This window comes from Podarcis muralis, chromosome 6 (genome assembly GCF_964188315.1).
Source record: "Podarcis muralis chromosome 6, rPodMur119.hap1.1, whole genome shotgun sequence".
Classification (NCBI taxonomy): Eukaryota; Metazoa; Chordata; class Lepidosauria; order Squamata; family Lacertidae; genus Podarcis; species Podarcis muralis.
In genome coordinates, this window is record NC_135660.1 from 15,681,462 (window position 1) to 15,700,606 (window position 19,145).

General features: G+C 41.9%; 2 protein-coding genes across 8 annotated transcripts in view; one reads left to right on the plus strand and one right to left on the minus strand.

Moving 5' to 3' along the window:
* Positions 1 to 11,803, minus strand: part of PRKCI (protein kinase C iota) — a 36,870-nt gene extending 25,067 nt beyond the window's left edge. Inside the window, exons 1-2 of the mRNA XM_028731558.2 lie at positions 11,486 to 11,803; positions 1,040 to 1,161 (exon numbers count right to left, since the gene is read on the minus strand). Of these exons, the coding sequence (XP_028587391.2) occupies positions 1,040 to 1,161; positions 11,486 to 11,643 (280 nt within the window). The 5' untranslated portion in view covers positions 11,644 to 11,803. The remainder of the gene's footprint in view (positions 1 to 1,039; positions 1,162 to 11,485) is intronic.
* Positions 11,804 to 14,199: 2,396 nt separating this feature from the next.
* The window catches only part of PHC3 (polyhomeotic homolog 3), a 45,713-nt gene continuing 40,767 nt past the window's right edge, over positions 14,200 to 19,145 (plus strand). For 4 of the 7 annotated variants that reach the window (XM_028731551.2, XM_028731554.2, XM_028731553.2 and 1 more), the window contains exons 1-3: positions 14,226 to 14,416; positions 17,954 to 18,104; positions 18,630 to 18,788. In XM_028731551.2, the coding sequence (XP_028587384.2) occupies positions 17,976 to 18,104; positions 18,630 to 18,788 (288 nt within the window). In that variant the 5' untranslated portion in view covers positions 14,226 to 14,416; positions 17,954 to 17,975. Of the gene's footprint in view, positions 14,417 to 17,953; positions 18,105 to 18,629; positions 18,789 to 19,145 lie in introns of those variants that run through there. The other 3 variants (XM_028731556.2, XM_077929780.1, XM_028731552.2) reach the window with 2 other exon arrangements.

The following is a 19,145-nucleotide window of genomic DNA, read 5'->3' on the forward strand; positions in this document are numbered from 1 at the left end:
AGTGGGAAAATATGGAAGCAATGGCTGCAATCCAGTCTGGCGTCTAGGTCACTTTCACTAATGCAAATAAAGAAACTCAACGATAGTATACTTTCAATTCACATAATTTCTCTACTGAACTAGGAACTCTGAACTGAGATTAAATACCAGGAAGTTTACATTGCAAGTCATTTGGGAAAATAAGGAACTTGTTCTGCAGCTTTCCAATCCTGTAATTTTATTTGCATCTGTTTTCCCTGGCACACTCTTTCTCTATACTCCCCCTCAAAACTTAACTGTGGTACATTTCCACAGCAGCTTGAGCTAATGATTTTATTGTAACTTACTGACCAGCACACAGGAAAGCGTTTTTCCTCTGCAGGCAATAGTTAAAAAGTTTGCTATTTTGGAAGAATAAGTGACCTATAACTAAGGAAGGCATTTCTTGAAAATGCATTTACATAAGACACAATCAAAACACATGACAGAAACAGCAAAAATCAATACCAAAGCTTAGGAAAGGAATATGATCTTTCTTGGTTCATATTACATATAATTTGGTGACAATGAACTAGATTAGCATATCGAATTTACTGCCCTAAAGAACAGAGAATCTTAAAACTTCTCACTTTATACAGTACTAAGATGTCTCGAGTTCTCCTTCTCCATGTTTATAGTTGGAATGCTCTGAAAACTGACATGCCTACATCTGACACATGAAAGAGTTCAAATAGACTACTATGGTCTTTCTTTCTTTCTTTCTTTCTTTCTTTCTTTCTTTCTTTGTTGGCAAATAGAGGCTACAGATGAAATGAAATGCTTTCTACTTTGTTCCTGGGAAGTAAAGCTGGGATATTAGGTAGGAGCAGTGCTTTTTTTCTAAAAAATATGTTTAGGGGTACTCTCATTTTCCAACTCATATTGAAATACTGCCCCTTAATGAGGCCATACTTAGATTCACAAAATGTTTAGGGGTATATGTACCCCTGCTTCCCCCCAGAAAAAAGCACTGGGTAGAAGATACTAGTATTATATGTAGTTCTGCTTTGTATCATCTTACCTTCTTCATCGATCCACTTCATGGTAAAAAGCTGTTCATTATCAAAGGCGCACATGTCTCGAACTTCGTTACACAATCCCTCAAAAGAGATGGAAGGTTCAAAGTAGGTTATCATAATGTCACTGGAAAGAGTCCAAACAAATGGTCTATTAATTTCAGAACTAAGGACCTATTTATATTGCATCAACTCTGTTTGCTTCCATCTGTCAATGAACATGCATTCGTTTACCTGTATGTTTGAGTCTTGAATGCGTTATTCTTAATGTCTATCCTGCTATCTAAGCCAGGCCTGGTACAAAAGTTCAGTTTCTAAGCAACACACCGGCACATGACTGAAAAAGAACTTCTGTTTTATATATCAACCTCAACTGTTAAGGTGCTCGTGATTTCTACAACACTGCTTGGTCCACAGAAATAGTTAGCAGCCTAACAAGACTATCATTTTGTCTTAACTAATTTGATTCCTGCATCATTCAGGTTTTAGAAAGTAATACCTGGTATTTAATGAGACTATAGAAAAGTATTTCCCATAAAATGTGGATACTTAGCAACTGTTTGTAAGAGACCCATACAAATTATACATGTTATATTTTTCTCAAGCTCTAAGTACCCTACATTTTCAAGTCTGATGAAAAAAATTAATGGCTACACATTTCGTACTTGAGATGCAGAATGTATTCACAGAAGCATCCAAAAAGGCAAATTTTGTAGTTAGGGTGACTTCAACTACCCTCACACAGACTGGATTCATATGTGTTCCAGTCATTGTTGAGAAATGCAAATGTTGAACCCAGTGAGAGATGTTAAGTGTTGTTGAACCAACTGGGAGATGTGACCACAGTGTTATATTAAATATACATGTAAATGACCAATTGGCAAGAATATCCCGTACAGTGGCATTTTAAAGTCAACTTTAACCATGGGATGGATCCTATCTCCTCTGTTCTGGGCTCTGAAAGATATGGCTTTCTGATGACTTGCAAGAATCACATTATAAAACACTTGTAACAAATGTGAATAATATTGCAAAATATGTCCTTGGAAGTTTTTTGTGTGTGTGTTGGCAGTGTGCTGCTAAAAGAGGGACAATGAACTGTGGAGGAAACACTAGCAGTCTTGTTGGGTGTGTAAGACTGTTGGTCTTGCTAGGATTTGGAATAATTGAGCAGATTTGGCAGTAGAATAGCTATGGCATAAATTGAACAGAGCTTAGTTTCTAACTAAGTTCTATTGAACTGGTTGGGGTTTACTAATGAGAACAAACTTTACAAAATCTGGTAGCCTCTATATTTCCTCCTAAACATATCTCTTATTGCAAATAGTTTTTAACTTTTAAAAGGGGGCTTTAAAATCTTATTATTTATTATTACAATTATCTCTCACCTTTCCTTCAGTGAGCTCCCTCTTCATTTTGTCTTCACAACAACCTTGAGACTTAGGTTAAGCTGTCAATTTATGCTAACTTACTCATGTATCAAACCATGGTCTGTTATCTCTGAGCCAAGTCTGGCTATACACCATGATAGGTTTGTGTTGCATTAAAATACAGTAGTACCTTGGGTTACATACGCTTCAATTTACACACGCTTCAGGTTACAGACTCCGCTAACCCAGAAATAGTGCTTCAGGTTAAGAACTTTGCTTCAGGATAAGAACAGAAATCGTGCTCCTGCGGTGCGGTGGCAGCAGGAGGCCCCATTAGCTAAAGCATTACACAACTGTTAAATCATTACCAAATGGCCATTTTTAATGCAGAGGTACAGCCAGCATAAACCAAGAACTGAATTATTTTTAAGCAGGATTCTACAGTGGTGAAAACTGTAGTCAACAACTAGCTCATGTTGAGTGAAAGTCAATCACCTGGTGAACTTGTTCATTAATTTGACTATTCCACAGTAATAATTAGCAACAATTTATAATCACATTCAGCTAGAATAACAGTATCAACTTTAGCCCAGTTTAATAGGAATGAGTTATTTGCCATTGCTTTCTCTCCCCACAGATTGAAACCAAGCCATATACATAACACACAGGTCACCACAGTTCAAGAAACCACAGTCAAAAGACTATGGTTCCACATGAATTAGAAGCATGATGGTAAACACTCCTACTGAGCCAATAAACACACCAGATTCTGGCTTGTTGAGATGTCTGAATGCAGGCTTGATGTTTTCCCCCTAACAAGCCATGAGCCTGGTTTCAGATGTCACAACAAGTGGGACTCTGGCTTGTTTCTCAGTGGTGCAGCAGCCGCAGCAGATGCAGAAGAGAAGCAGAGTGAGAAATTTTGAGCAGCATACACAAGCATGCTGGTTTAATGTGACATACAAACTGGGCTATTGTGATGTGCTAAAATAGCTAATGAAGTTGGCCATAATAGTAGATTAGAAAGGAGCATTATTGTGTAGCAACAATATACAAATAAACAACATGTCAGAATTGAATGCATATAGAATCTTGCAGGTAGCGCTGTGGGTTAAACCACAGAGCCTAGGACTTGCCGATCAGAAGGTTGGCGATTCGAATCCTTGTGACAGGGTGAGCTCCCGTTGCTGGGTCCCAGCTCCTGCCAACCTAGCAGTTCGAAAGCACATCAAAGTGCAAGTAGATAAACAGGTACCGCTCCAGCGGGAAGGTAAACAGCATTTCCGTGTGCTGCGCTGCTTCGCCAGAAGCGGCTTAGTCATGCTGGCCACATGACCTGGAAGCTGTACGCTGGCTCCCTCGGCCAATAAAGTGAGATGAGCGCCGCAACCCCAGAGTCGGCCATGACTGGACCTAATGGTCAGGGGTCCCTTTACCTTTACCTAGAATCTTGCAAAGCACACATTATCTGCTAAACAAGGTGCTGAGAACTGTACAACCTTTTTCTTTGAAGTTTCTCAACGGAATGCTCAACATATATTTGACAAGCATGTTATAAGTATAATTGGTGATAGCCATACTCTGAAATCCATGGACTTCTGTATTTAAGTGCATTGAGCTCAATATGTCTACACAGATTATGACTAATGCTAGTTATCATCCAAGTATTTAACACTGTAAGACTTAAGGTTTAATCCCGATCATTATAGGCCAACCATCTCTGGGGGAAAGATGGCATCTTTTGCTGTGACTAATTCCACAAAAGGTAATTCCAGTTTGTTAACCTATTTATGCAAAGATCATGAACCAACACCCTATGTGACTCATTTTAGCTCCAGATGTACTAATCTGCCATAGACTGCATTCATAGTCCCAGGTGGAAGTTAATAGAATATCTGAAGGAAAATTCCCCATGTATTAGTGACCTCAGTTACAAAACATCTTAAGTTTTCAATCTGCAAATGACAACGTTATACTACTCTTGCCTGACATTTTAAGATCAACAGCATTCAATATCCAACACACAAAACAGACGTCTAAACAGTTTTTAAACAAAGTTTAAACTGGTCTCACTCTAGAGACCCAACAAAATTGTAAAGCACCAAATATATGTGTTTCAGACTAGAAATCTTAGACTTTTATATTCAGTGTTCAGAGTTTCTAAACTTCCTTCCAGTTAAGAATTTCGGGTGAAGATAAAATCATAGAATCATAGAATCACGGAATTGTAGAGTTGGAAGGGACCATCAGGGTCATCTAGTCCAACCAAGCAGGAAAGTTTTGCCCAACGTGTTGCTTGAACCCATGATTCTGAGATTAAGAGTGTCATGCTCTACCAACTGAGCTATTATCCAGTTCTGCCATTTTTCAAATAGGTAAAGGTACCCCTGCCTGTACGGGCCAGTCTTGCCAGACTCTAGGGTTGTGCACTCATCTCACTCTATAGGCCGGGAGCCAGCGCTGTCCGCAGACACTTCCGGGTCACGTGGGCAGCGTGACAAGCTGCATCTGGCGAGCCAGCGCAGCACACGGAACGCCGTTTACCTTCCCGCTGGTAAGCGGTCCCTATTTATCTACTTGCACCCGGGGGTGCTTTCGAACTGCTAGGTTGGCAGGCGCTGGGACCGAACGACGGGAGCGCACCCCACCACGGGGATTCGAACCGCCGACCTGACGATCGGCAAGTCCTAGGCGCTGAGGTTTTACCCACAGCGCCACCCGCGTCCCATTTTTCAAATAGAAATAAATAATTTTGCAGTGAACGCCACCTGTAAGTATTCCTCTATATTAGGAAGAAGGTCTTGTCTAGCATATTACATTAAAAGTGTAGCTCTAACCATATCTACTAGAAGTCCTATTGAAATCAAAGGACTTTATCCCCAGGTAAGTAGGGTTAAAATTGCAGACTGAGCTTAGTGAGCAATGGTGAGAGCATTTTCACAATAAGAGTCCCTCCTTAGAAAGCCTTTGGCTTTTTTGTTTGCTCTTCTTGACTTGACATGTTTGCTTACTTAACCTTCCAACTGTTTTGACTCTATGGTTAACTAGAAATAAAAACTTTAAAATATTTCTTTCAAGCCCCTTTTGTTATGAATGAGGCAAATGCAAGTGTTCTTAGTTCTCTAATTCTTGAAGAAGTAATATTATTAAAACACTGAAGTTCTGTAGTGATTGTGTGATGTGGTCAAGAAGTGCTTTCCTCTATCTTGTCTGCCAGATAAGGCATACAGTTCTAAGAAAGCTATCTGGGAAAGCCTACTGTGAATACAGAGGTTTATAGTTACCTTAGTGAGAGCCCTAAAAACAGATTCCTACTTAAACTATGATTACAAGGTCAGCAACAGGCTTGGTCTTAGAGCTGAAAGGTTAGTTCAGTAAAGTTCTAATAAAGCTAATTTTTATCATCAACAAAAGCAGTACTATAAATTTAAGAGGTCACTAGACTTTTTATTTAAAATATTTATACAGGAATATATCCAACATTAGTTCTACTCATAATAGATCTAAATCAGTCATTGGGTAAAACCCATACACACTGCCTTGCAACCTAAATTCTCAAGGAAGCTAGAGACAGGAGCACATTCCACAAATATTTACTTCAGTTACCATAAACTATGTTCAGAGACAGAACAAGGAATGCACATTAACCTTCTTTTAACGAATTAATTTTCCTAAATAAAATCTAAACAACTTCCATAATTTTTAATCCCAGTCTGTATCTGTATTGTATTTGAAAGCAATTCATAAATGGAAAGTGATTCATAAATTAAATGAATGAATGAATAACTTATATGCAATTAGAAAACATAAGAACATTTTTATTTTACCACAAGAAACTTCTTACCTTAAAAACAAAATCTTGAGTATTGTCTTTCATTTCAATAAATTTTATCATTTTTACAGTATTCAGATAAAGATTCCAATTAACTCTGAAGTAGCTCTGTTTCGTTATTTCATTACAAAATATGTTAATTTGTCTATAATGCCCAAATCCACTATCTTAATAAGCTAGTCTTTTACCAATGGGGAAAAAAATGAGAATTTGAACTGACTAGCACCACACAAAAATACCTGCAGTAAAATTTTAAGACACCACTTATTTGCACACTCGAGGAACTGGCCCCTCCATATAACATTGGATCAAACATAATTTCCTAATAGAATTTTATATTAACCATCAATTTAACTTTCTCCCAATACTAGACCATTCCCACCATAAATGGTAGTGATCTCCATTTTATATTAAAAAAAACAAGTAGAAGTATAGTTTCTGTCTACCTTATTTATCAATACTAGAGTTAAGAACCACCATGTTATAGTTTTATACCACTTGTTCCTCATTATCAACATCCAGAGATGTAAGACAATGAAGCTGAGCCACATCAATGGCCAGCTGATCAGCATAACACACACAACTGGACACAGTCTTGTTCAGTTGAGTATGCAGGTCTGACTCTTTTAAAGATCTAGTTTATTTATTTATTTAAATTATATACTGCCCTTCATCTGAGGATCGCAGGGCAGCTTACAGGATAAAAACACAAAAATACTAGTCTTTTAAAGCAGAAAGCTAGCAAACCACACACAAATTAAGCAGTAGAATGGCCATTACTGTCAATATTTCCTTCGAGACCCTAGCCCTAAGGAAAACAGCACAACTGGAAGACAACAAGGAGAGTGGCAGAAAAACAAAGTGGTCATCCTCCAATAATTAGCTCAACGGCTGTTCTTCAGACCGTTTTACGAACCAATTAAATATGTTGTTGATTTAAAAAGTTCGTGGTACAACATTCTTTTGATGATCTGTAACGTGGCAAAGATGCCTACTCTTCTGGAGAAAGCTTAAAACTGTGGCTCCAGGTGGCCTCTACATACTAGGCACAATAGAAATCAAAGGTGAGAAATAAATGTAAATGTTTCTATTTAAATGCAGTGAATAGCAATAGAACATTTAGCTACTCAAATTCTTTCTCTTGTTTTTCCCATTTCAGTGTCACTCGCCTCCATTCGTCCCATGTTTTGCAATATATAATCACTGGACATGGACTTACTGCTTAGCCTTAGGTTAATAATGCAGAACAAAAATGATCACACTGTTGAGAGCTCTGAGCTTTATCTTTATTTGAATTCCACAGACCTACTAAGCAGCTGGATTTTAATAGTTATCCAAAGTATCCAAGTGTAGGGAATAGAAGCATTAAAAAAAAAATATTAGAGAAAGCCTATTTAACAACTAAGCCTAGTTGACCAGGAACCTGTATCAGGATACACAGAACCAGCTGTGTGATAAAGCCTGATGCTGCCAGGAGACGTTCACAGAATAAAACTTCATCCAGTTACCACTGTCTGAAAAAATGTGATTATTTTTCTCAAAGCAGCAGATGAGAGCAGACATGAATGTGTTCCATGACGCATACATTTTTCTTCAAAACTGTGAACAGGCAAAACATAGTTTTGTGATCCACAGTATCTACTTGTTTTTTTAAATTAAAAGGGTGTTCCCACTTGTAAAGCAGGGCTGTTATTGTTTATTCTAAACACAAGTATTTTAAAAAACCAGAGTGGCAAGTGTCATCATAGAATACACATTACTGGACTCTCACAATGTGAAATGCCCTTTCTAAGACTATACCTGCTATAAGCTGTTTTGAGTCCCTGTCAGGAAAAAAAATGTGGGATATAAATAAATATTATAATGATGATGATGCACAACAAAAACAAATAATTGATGCTTCTCTCTCCAGAACTAGTTTATTCATTTGCCAATTTAATCAATTAATACTAAATGTATTTAATACAGGGCAGGTACTGGAGTAAAAAGATGCCCACGAACACAAGGACAGCAAAAAGGGGGAAATCATTCACTAAAAAATCACAATTTAAGGCGCGTACTGAAATTGTATTGGCATATTTAAGATGAAGAAATAGTGTTTTGTCAGTCTACATAATTAGTTAATAGAACTCACTAGCCCAGATATTTTATTTAAGTACATTTATATTCTACCCATGCCACTTCTAGAAAAATGGAAAAAAAGAAAACATACAGAGTGGCTTACAGCACATTAAAAAATAATCAAAAGGTCTTGGAGTCTTGCACTATACATTTGTGTACTTTGGTTTTGCAGAATATGAACGTCACATGGGCTTTACCAATAGCAATTAGTAAATGGATTTGATGAACACAATGAAAGAGAATTTACTGAAACCCATCAGCCCAAACATATACTGTGCTCAGAAAAAGATCCCTCTAATAATCATAATCTGTAAATCAGAAACAGAGGGTGCTTTACTGCAGAACTTGCATGTGGCCACTGTCAGTTTTGGACTGCTTACGTGGTAAGAGAAAGTATAGCTGGCCCTATAATATGAAAGTAGGAGTAATACAAAGGGTTCATAATTGGAAGGGTCTGTTTCAGTCTTCATCTGTCCCCTTTAGATGCTGCTGGCCAACTGTCAGGGATGATAGTCCAACATCATCTTAGAAGGCATCAGGTTGGGTAAAGCTGGTCTACTTGATCAGCTTCTGAAAACTCTGACAAGAGTAAAATCCTCTTAAAAACAATCCCATCATGTGAGATCTAGCGAGCAAATCATCTTAACTCCTTGTGTCACAATAACTGATACTTCTGAGTATTAAGTCAAACAGTCAAGAATTATCTCAATTCTTGAAGATTCCTGCACTGCAGGGAGTTGGACCAGATGACCCTTGGGATCTCTTCCAACTCTACAATTCTACGATTCCAAAGTGGGATAGCAACTTCTCTTTAACCAACCACAGATCCCCAAACCCTGCGGTATGCACACCTTTGTTCCACAGCTGTGAGAACAATGGCTAAAAATTGAAAGTGAAATCAATACTAGAATCCTTTCTACCTAACCAAAATATTCTTAAATACTCTGTGTTATTATAAGTATACAAAAATTGACCATATTCAAAAGAAGCAAATTCCTCCTTTTCTATCTTTAGTTCTAGATGCCAGGGAGAGGGAAACAAACCAAATCAGGGAGGAATGCTTCCGTAGCTTCATGCATGCTGCAATCATGTTCTCCAAGTACTCTGTAGTTACACACCACCCACAGAACAAAATCTTTGCCAACAACTCAATTCTGTGGTCTTTCTTATACACTGCTACAGTACTTACATTATTTTACTGAACCAGTACCTCTACTATTGGCATTGCAAGATATACTAACAGAACTCTAGCAAAGAAAATCTCAAAAATTCAGTTTCAAGAACCAGCTCCTATTCAGATCTATATTAATTTTGATCAGTATTCTCTAGCAAAAGAACTAACCTACTGAAGCTCATCCAGCTTTAAAATATGCTTTTAGTTTTATATGAATTTTGTATTGTTGAATTTTAACTGTGTTCTTGTTGAACTGTGAAACTGGTCTGCTATTATATGCCCTGGAAATGATGTAATCTGCACTGCAACTATGGGGTGAAGAGCAGGGCAGATTTTTTTCTTTAAAAACTGAAATACCTATGGATTTCCTTCACACACATTTCCAAGACATACATCACTTACCTGCAATATATTTTACTGCAGACAAGTGACTACACAGAAAAAGACAACAAAAATTGGGGGAGGGGAGAGACTGTATAATGCACTGCCACATCTACCAAGAAAAATTCAAACAATCCACATTCAGCTGGTATGAAGCATAAATAGAGAACCACAATTTACTGCACCATGTATACTGCTGGTAATTCAGCTTATACAGTCTAGCTTCAATCCATATTCCTAAATTTGCTAAATGCCCCTTATTTTCTGTATTTTCTCTATTTTCTGAGTTGCCCTCTATTTCAAAAGATGGCACAGATTCCATCCACTTCCTTAAATACTTTCATGAAGCTCTACACTCCCACAGCTTCAGTGCTTCATTTTTGGAATTCTGATCTCTGCATGCTTCTCTCACCCTATGAGCAATCCTCCTACTCATGGTTCCCCTCCCCCATAACAATACAGCACTCTCTTGTACCTCACAGATGCATCCTGAGCAGTGAACATGAGACACATCACCTTACTGTAGAATCATTATTTGCTCCCCATGCTAGGCGCAATAAATCTTACCTTTTCCCAACATTCTTCCCCCAGTAATTAAACCCCCAGTGCCCTTCCCATAATAACTGTCGCTACAATTTCCATGCCTAGAATAGATAATGTGCTGCCACCCAACCTCTCATAGCTACCCAGCAGATAGAAGTCAAAAGCGTGCAAACCCCCTCACATTGGCAGCAACCTGCATCTCATTCTATACACTTGAAATTTACGCCACTGGCCATTTCCCATTCCTACAGACTCTCTTCCCAGGTATCTTAATCCCTGAATCCTCCACCTTGTGAAAGATTTGCCTACCATGTGTGTAGCCCATTTCTTCCCTATCCCCAAAACCAGGACATACAACTCCGGCACTCTCTGCACTTCATGAAAATACAAGAAAAGGACTCTGCTCCCCCACCTTGGATCTCGCCTCAGCCAAGCTGCTGGATCACAGCTCCCTTCGTCCTCGATCACTAGCTATACTGGCTCTGGATAATGAGAGCTGCACCTGGAAAACACCTGGAAATCCAAGGCTGCGGAGGGGACGAAGCATCCAATTTGGTAAAGCATTCAATGTCCAACCGCACTCGGCCATATGTCATCAAGCAGGGCAGGGAGACAACCCTCCTTCCCCGTTTCCTCCAGCCCAAGCAACTTGTACTTGGGTTGTATGGTGCTTCTGAACAGGAGGGTACCTATGACTGGCAACTTCGCGAAGGTCAGGTCCGACCTTTTCTTCTTTTCCGTCTCCCGAAGCCAGTGGGCTCCGCTTGCATCGAATAAAACCCCGCGAATTAAACTGTGTGTGTGGAACAAGAGCTGCTTCGCTCCTGAACCGACAGCTGATCTATATGACTGAATGATTTCTCGTAAGGGAGGGCGGCGCGCCTCTGCCACTCCATTCGCCTCATCCTCCCCACAACCCCAGTATAACGCCCTAAACCCCCCCCCCAACCGCCCCACACATTACTCAGTCTATAGTCTCGTCGGTCTCCCGCCCCCCCCCCACCGGCTTTCCTCCAAGCCAATTACTCACCCCTTGTAAAAAGCCTTGACGCGGACTTGGTGGGCGCTGTCCCCGCCGGGGCCACCGAGACCCCCGGAGCCGCCCCCGCCGCCTCCTCCTCCCAGGCCCGGGAGAGACATGCTGTTCCCGCCGCCGCTGTTGCTGCCGCTCTCGCGCTGAGTCGGCATCGCCCCCTCGCCTTGCCCGGCCCCGCCCGCCGGCTCTGCCAGCCCCACCCCGGAGCTGCGGAAGGCAGAGGAAGAAATGAGGGGGAAGAGCGGGAGGAGAAGAAGAAAAAGAAGAGGAGAGGAGGAGGGAGCGAGCGAGCTGCGCGCACCCGCCGCCGCCTCACAACTCTTCCCTTTCCCGCCCGACCCCCGTCAGCCAGCCGCCGCTCCCTCCCTCGAGCCGCTCCAACGTACGCTCGGCTCGAGCCGCCTCAGCGCGCGTGCGCGAGGGAGAAGGTTCCGTTCCTACTCCATACTTCCCACCCTCCTCCCAGAACGCGCGGAGCTTCCCGAGCGGAAGCGACCCGAAGGAATTGTGGGATAAACTATTTCTCAAGACTTATGGGGGGGCGGGGGAGAGGGACGACGCCATCTCTTAAGCGCTAGGGGACACCCCGGATAGGTCTGTGCGTAAACGGAGGCCATTCATTTCCAGAGGCTGAGAGACTGGGGACAGGCTCGTTGTCTGGCCTGGCCTCGACCCCGGCTTCTTTCGTGCCTAGCGAATGGGTTGTACCACCACGCAAGGGCATTAAATACTGGGCAAAACGCTGCAGAGTCGGACCTCAACTCCGACACTAGCCATATTAAACCGAAACTTCCGCAGAGCCTCATGATAGGTTGGTACCGGCCATAGCATCCGGTGGACACTTCCGAGTGCTAGGGGTACCTGCGCCGCGGAGAATTTTGGGTAATGGAGTTTTCAAAGGCAGCTGGCGGGCGGCGCTGTGCAAGTGCCAGGTGTTTTGTCGTGCCTGCGCGTTCTGACACTTGCGCCGATTTTACAGCTTGGAGGAGATTTATGACGCTGCGATGCATGAGGACACCAAACAGGGTTACAAACATTTACAAGTATGTGCACAAACGCGTTTAGGCTTGTTTGAGGATTAGGGATTTGTCTTTAGCTGGACTGGAAATGTCAGCAGTGCACTTTGGATGAATGAGAAACTGAACTATTAGAGCTCGTTTACAGTAGAAAGCTCTGAGCATTCAATCTTTGGACTTCCTTTTTTTGAATGGAAAAAAAAATATGCCAGCAAATGAGCCCCGTATTATTCCCACTTCAAATCACAAGAAGCAAAACAGTATTTAACAATGCACTCCTATTTTCCTGGTAGTAAGTCCCATTGAACATAGGGATTTACTCCTTTGATTAATATTCTATGGCCTTTTAAATATGTTTGTGGGAGGGGGAGTTATGGGTTTTTATTTTATGAATTTTGTGTTTTCATTTTATATTGTGGACATCCACGTAATATTTGGATGAAAGGCGGTATACAAATTTAATAAACAAATACAAATTAAAAAATATAAAACATGAAGTGAATTGCACTTGATAATCACACAAAAAGGAGCTTATGTTACATTGCTGCAAGTTGGGTGTAGACAACCATTGGTCCTCCAGATGTTACTGAAGGGCAACTGCCATCAGCTCCAACATGTCTCCAACACGCCAATGGCCAGGGATGATGGGAGTTGTAGTTCATCAACATCTGAAAGACCAAAGGCTTCCCACGCCTGCTCAGCCACCTTAGCTTGAGGACTTTTGCATGAACAGGTAGCACATTTGAGATACCGTAATTGACAACCCATTTTTTAATATCTCAGCTGCTTTTGCAGCTAGCAGCGATCATACTGCATACATTAAGAGCATCTGCTGCATTATAGACTTTTCAGTTAGCCCAACTAAATGTGTGCATAATAACAATTTGAATATTATGAAAGTATTTTAATTAGTACTTAGAATATATATATGAACCACACTAGGCAGCTAGATGCCTCAAGGAAAACTCACAAGCAGGGGTACAAGGGCACACAGTTAGTTTCATTAGCCTGCCGCGAGTTTTAATATTATGTGTTCTCTTATGCATGTCTACTCGGAAGCAAATCCTATTTAGTGAGACTTTCACACGAGGCAAGTATGTATAGGAATGCAGCTCTGTCTAGACTCCTAATCTGGTGAACATGGTTCGCGTCTCCGCTCCTCCACATGCAGCTGCTGGGTGACCTTGGGCCAGTCTCACTTCTCTGAAGTCTCTCAGCCCCACTTGCCTCACAGAGTGTTTGTTGTGGGGGAGGAAGGGAAAGGAGATTGTTAGCCGCTTTGAGACTCCTTCGGGTAGTTATAAAGCAGGATATCAAATCCAAACTCTTTTTCGTCGTCTTCATCCTCTTCTTAGTCCACAACCTCATACTAGTTTTTAAAAGCCTCTACCACTTCCCCCTGCACACTGCAACCCTGCACCCGCTTACCTGAAATCAATAGGACATACCTCCGAGTAGACATGTACAGCGTTCGCTGTTAGACATCCCTTTCCCTAAACTAAACAAAAAAACACTCCTCCGAATCCTTTTGCCTCCCCGCAACCCGCACCGCCGCCTTACACAACTGTATACCCAGCATATGTCTACACAAAGAGGCTCGCGCTTCAAAAGCGACGGCCGAAGCGGCGCCGAAAGAACCCTCGCGCGACCCATTCCTACGCCGCGACCTTTTGGCGCGAGCCGAGTCCGGCCGAGGGGCGCATGCGCGGTACCTCCCTGTGAGGGAGGCGAGAACATGGCGGAAGCGGTGTGAAGGGTCTGTACGCCAAGCGGGCGCGTCTTCTCGCGGGCGGGCGGCGCTGTGCGCGGGGAAAGGAGAGGCCTGCTGAGGGGTTGCTGCTGCTGCGCGGCGACTGCTGGCTCCGGGGCCCGCGGGTGGCGGCCCCAGCCTCCCCTTGGGCTTTGTCAGGTAGGGAGTGGGGAAGGTCCTGGGCCCAGACACCGGTTTCTCCTGGCGCTGCCTCGCTCTGAGGGCAGGCAGCGAAGACCGAGGGCTGCCTCGGCTGGACGACCCCTGGAGTGCCCTGGCCCAGCCTAAGGACGGGAGGGGAGCGGGAGGTTGGGCCCTGCTGTCTGGCTGGAAGCTGGTGCTCCCTTCAGTTCTATATCCATCTTTCTGTATATCTATCCGTGTCTACGCATTTTCCTGCGGCGTGTGTTAGTGGTTAGGGCAGAGCGGCTTCTCCCTCTGCAAAATGGATGAAAAACTCTTGGCAGGTGGAAATCCAACAGGTGCGGATTGCACCAAGCTCGGCCCCTCTTGCTCTGGGGAAAAGCTGCCGCTGTTGGAATAGCTCAGTCGGTAGAACATAAGGTCCCACTTTGGGCAAAATATTCTTGCATTGCAGGAGGTGGGACTAGGTATCGGGGTCCCTTCCAGCTCTGTGATTCTGCAGGCTGTGCGTTTTTATTTATTTAAATTATTCACGCCCCACCCCCAATCATCCCAAGCGACATGCGGGAGGTGCTGGTGTCGTGACGGAGCTACGAAACAGGAAGTCTCTTAAGTTGACTCTTGCCTTTTCCATGAACTCGCAGTAGGTGGCCTTAGGGAAGCCGCTCTTATCTCGGCCACCCCACCTGCTATGTGGGGGTATAATAATACTGACAGCGTTTGTTATTTTTGCAAGGGTTAGCACTTAATTATTCACGTGGAGTGCTTTGAACACTTGAAAGTGCTATCCAAATGTTAAGTTTTGTTACGTTAAACAAGATAAAACCGAATTTGGAAAACAATAAAACAAATATGCATCAAAAAGTTTAATTCACCATTAAACATAATTATTGCTGTGTACAAACAAGAAGCAGCCAAATTCCACTAGGATGCAAGTTTTGCATTCCCTCCAGAATGAGAGGAGAGCGGCTTTTGACTTTGCTAGGGAGACCATTCCACAGCCTTGAGACAATTGCAGAAAAAATGGTCCCACTCTTTGAAGCTGATGTTTTCATCTTGTATACAATATGTCTTGCATTCCCATATTTATCAGAAGGTATGCTACAGACCTCCTGAGCCAACTGTAGCTTCTGAGTCAGCTTCAACCCTAACCCACATAAAACAAAATTGTGGAACAGTGCTCTGAAAACAAGTCAGAGCCTGATAATACACTTTTGGCCATTACCACCGCTGTGTCCTGATCCAAAGGTACCCCTCTGGTCAGATGGAGAGATTACCAGCCCATCTATCGCAGGCATAACACATCCCTTGTTAGAGCAGTAAGATTACCCAGAAGCATCACTTCCATCTTATCCGGATTCAACATCAGCTTGTTTAGCCTCATTCACTCAGTTACAGCCTTTGGTTATAGAGTCTCTGGAAAAACAAATGCACAAAGCCCAGGTTCAAAAGGCCACAGTGTATTGCCCATCCTTCCTCATAGGCGGTCCTGAGGCGAACACCTTTCTCTGCTCCTTGGGAAGAACAGATTTATAAACAACCTTGGACCAGTGTTTCCATATATGCTGAGGCTTAATGCAAGAAGATAATGTATAGATTTTTAAAGAAATGAGCAGACTGGTAGTTGCTGGTGTGTAGAGAGTAATATATAATGTATATGTTTATAACTAGTAAGAAACAGCTTTCTTGACTTAGTAGTATAAAATTTGAAATGTTAATAAAAGTGTAGGAATTCTGTAGTTTTCTGTTTTTCTGTATACAGGACTTAGATAAGCATAAGATACCAAAGAGGTGCAAACTGGAAAATTGTGTTTTCTAGACAGAGTCTGAATTTATAAATTGGAAATCGGAATTTTCAGCTATATTTAATAGACTATGCTAGCCAGCAGGTCCCATCAAAGTGATTGGCTCGTGCTGCTTGGTATCCATTTATGAACAGCTAGGGTTGCTGCTCGTGTTATACCTCTTACTTTTCAAGTATATACTTAAATCTGTAGTGTGGATACATCAGACAGGTAGTTTAGAATACACGTATGATACAGGCACATCTGTCAGCTGAGTTTAACTGGAGCTCCTGGTTGGGTGTACGTTCTGAGGTGTATCTGAGTTACTCGCTGAGTTATGTGTTAAATGATCTATATTCTTTCACATGGTGTATTGTACAGGTGTGCCAGCACCAAAGGCACTCTTGCACTCATGCAGCACACAGACATACTTGCCACACATACAGCACTAACAGCATTCACCATATATGCAAGTACACAGTACTGTCCATTTCACAGCACACTACACACATTCTCTCTCTCTCTCTCTCTCTCTCTCACACACACACACACACACACACACACACTCATCCCCATCATAGTGCTAGACTGAAAGGAGAAATTTAAATGTCTCCTCTAAATCCAGCACTACAATGGGGTGATTCATCCAGCATATGCAAGTTAATAGCAGTATCTGCTTTATCATATTTTAAGGCAATATGATTTTTTAAAAGGTCAATCCATATCAAAGAATGTATTGCATTAACCAAAGGCCATAACAATTTCATTACAGTTTGCCAAACTGCAAATCATAACATACAGCATATAACAGTTGCATAATGCAATGCATCAGTGATTTAAAGAAAGGAAGTAAGAATTCTTAAGTATCATCTGCTAGCTCATACTAAGTTTAACTTCCATTAGACCTCTGAATCTCCAGTGCAATTTATTGCAATATTGTCTACCTCTCTTTTTCCAATCTTTCTTTCAGCCAGAGCAGAAAGCGCCTCTTTATGTGTCACAGATCTGTTAGCGTCATACAAAAGAAAGCAAACCATTTCTGCCATAGTAAGCCTGCTTCCATGAATTAGCAAAGGTTTCAGGAATTGATATCTTGGATCCTGATATAAAGGGCAGATTAACAACCTTATTGTAGTGGCTATCCAAGACTGCTGTGGGCATCACTTCATCTGAGCTCCATAAAGGCATTTCTTAAGACAGCAGGCATGAATTTGGTCAAATAAAATGCTCTTAAATGCTCCATTTTCAGAAATTGGAACCATGCGAGAATCTAGAATTCCCAATCAAGTGCAAATCCCTTCTGGATTTTTAAAAAAGGTTTTGAGGTAGTCTAGGCTCAGAAGAACTGGAATAGTTCTTTATTTGTTACTTTTTGGGTGTACAGTGCAAATTAATAAGGCAACTTCACTTTGTTTCTTTAATATTATGACTCTGAAATAAACTTACTCAGTAATTACTAGTTTGAATAGCTTACTCTGGTAACACCCTCTCTCAGTCTTCAAATGGGTGTGATTTCCTTCCTGAAGTAAAAGCCACAGCAGTCTTTTGAGGCAAGCCATTTTCTTGTTCTGCAAATGCAGAGCTGCAAGCAAGCGATTGTAACTTGCATTCTTGGATCACCCACGATTTGAACTTGCATTTCCCATGTCAATGCCCAGCACACTTTCTTATTCGAATCACACGAGCTTCTATGTTCCTCTCTGGTTTCCAAACACTAGGATGTTGCTTACCTTGAGCCGTTGGTTCTTCTTTTGTTTTTCCTTACCAGGTGGAAGAATAATTTCACAGCTATGGAGAATGAACCGAGCACAACAACATGTTCTACATGCACAACTACTATCACCACCACATCCTCCCCTTCCCGTACTCAGCCACCTCAGATATCTGTCTATAGTGGTGCAGATCGACATGCTGTGCAGGTATTTTGTAGTTGACAATAATAATAATAAAAATACGGAGGATTCAAAAGCCCTGACAAGCAATGGTGATTTCTGTATATCTGATAGGGAACTGGATCTGGCTGGCAATCCAGATCTTTATTTCTCCAACCTGTTCCAGATTCAACAGGTGGGTGAGACCTCAGATGATGGTTTTGCCCCACACTTGCAGAGCCCCTTTCAATATGCCCCATGAGATGGTGCTTTGAAAGGGGCTTCCAGAAGCTGACAGTCAACTAAGCCTCTTTCAAAGTGGGGGGGGGGGGCAGGGAGTGGAGGAGGAGGGGAAGTCCTTTTGTGGAAGAAGAAATCAGCTTTTTCGGTAACATCCATAAAGTAATTTATGGCAGTCGTAGTGTACTACTGGTCACTATTGAGTTGAAATATGTTGATTTTAAATGCATCCTGTATATCTGACCAGCCGCAGGTTCTTGAATGGTTTAATGTGCTAGCATCAGCACGTTTTCTATTTCTGTCCCTGTGATGATGTTACTTTAAAATCCACAGGTTATTCAGCAGGCCTTGCATCGCCCGCCAAGCTCAGCAGCGCAGTATCTTCAGCAGATGTATGCAGCTCAGCAACAGCATCTCATGTTACAAACAGCTGCTTTGCAACAACAGCATTTAAGTAGCACCCAGTTCCAGAGCCTGGCCAGTGTCCCACAGGTGAGACTGAAATAGAAAATACAGCAACCATCTGGGAATTAAGCTTAAAGTGCCACAAAATGCATTATCAGGATACTGCTTTCGTCTTAATTACAGTTTTTGACAGATTTTTTTTTTTACCCCAGGTTTTTTAATCATCAGCGAGAGCTTCGGTTCACAATTTTACCTGGCAGCATGAGGCTAAGCTAGGGAAAAGGGACAGTGTTCTCTCCTTCTAGATCATCATACCGCCAACCAATACCGTGTTGTTGTGTCCAAGGGGATATATTTTTAAAAGACTTTTCAACTTTGCAATTTTATGTTATAAAGAGGGTATCTGGAACAGAAGACTAAGCTAGTTCGGCAGCTACTTCAAAA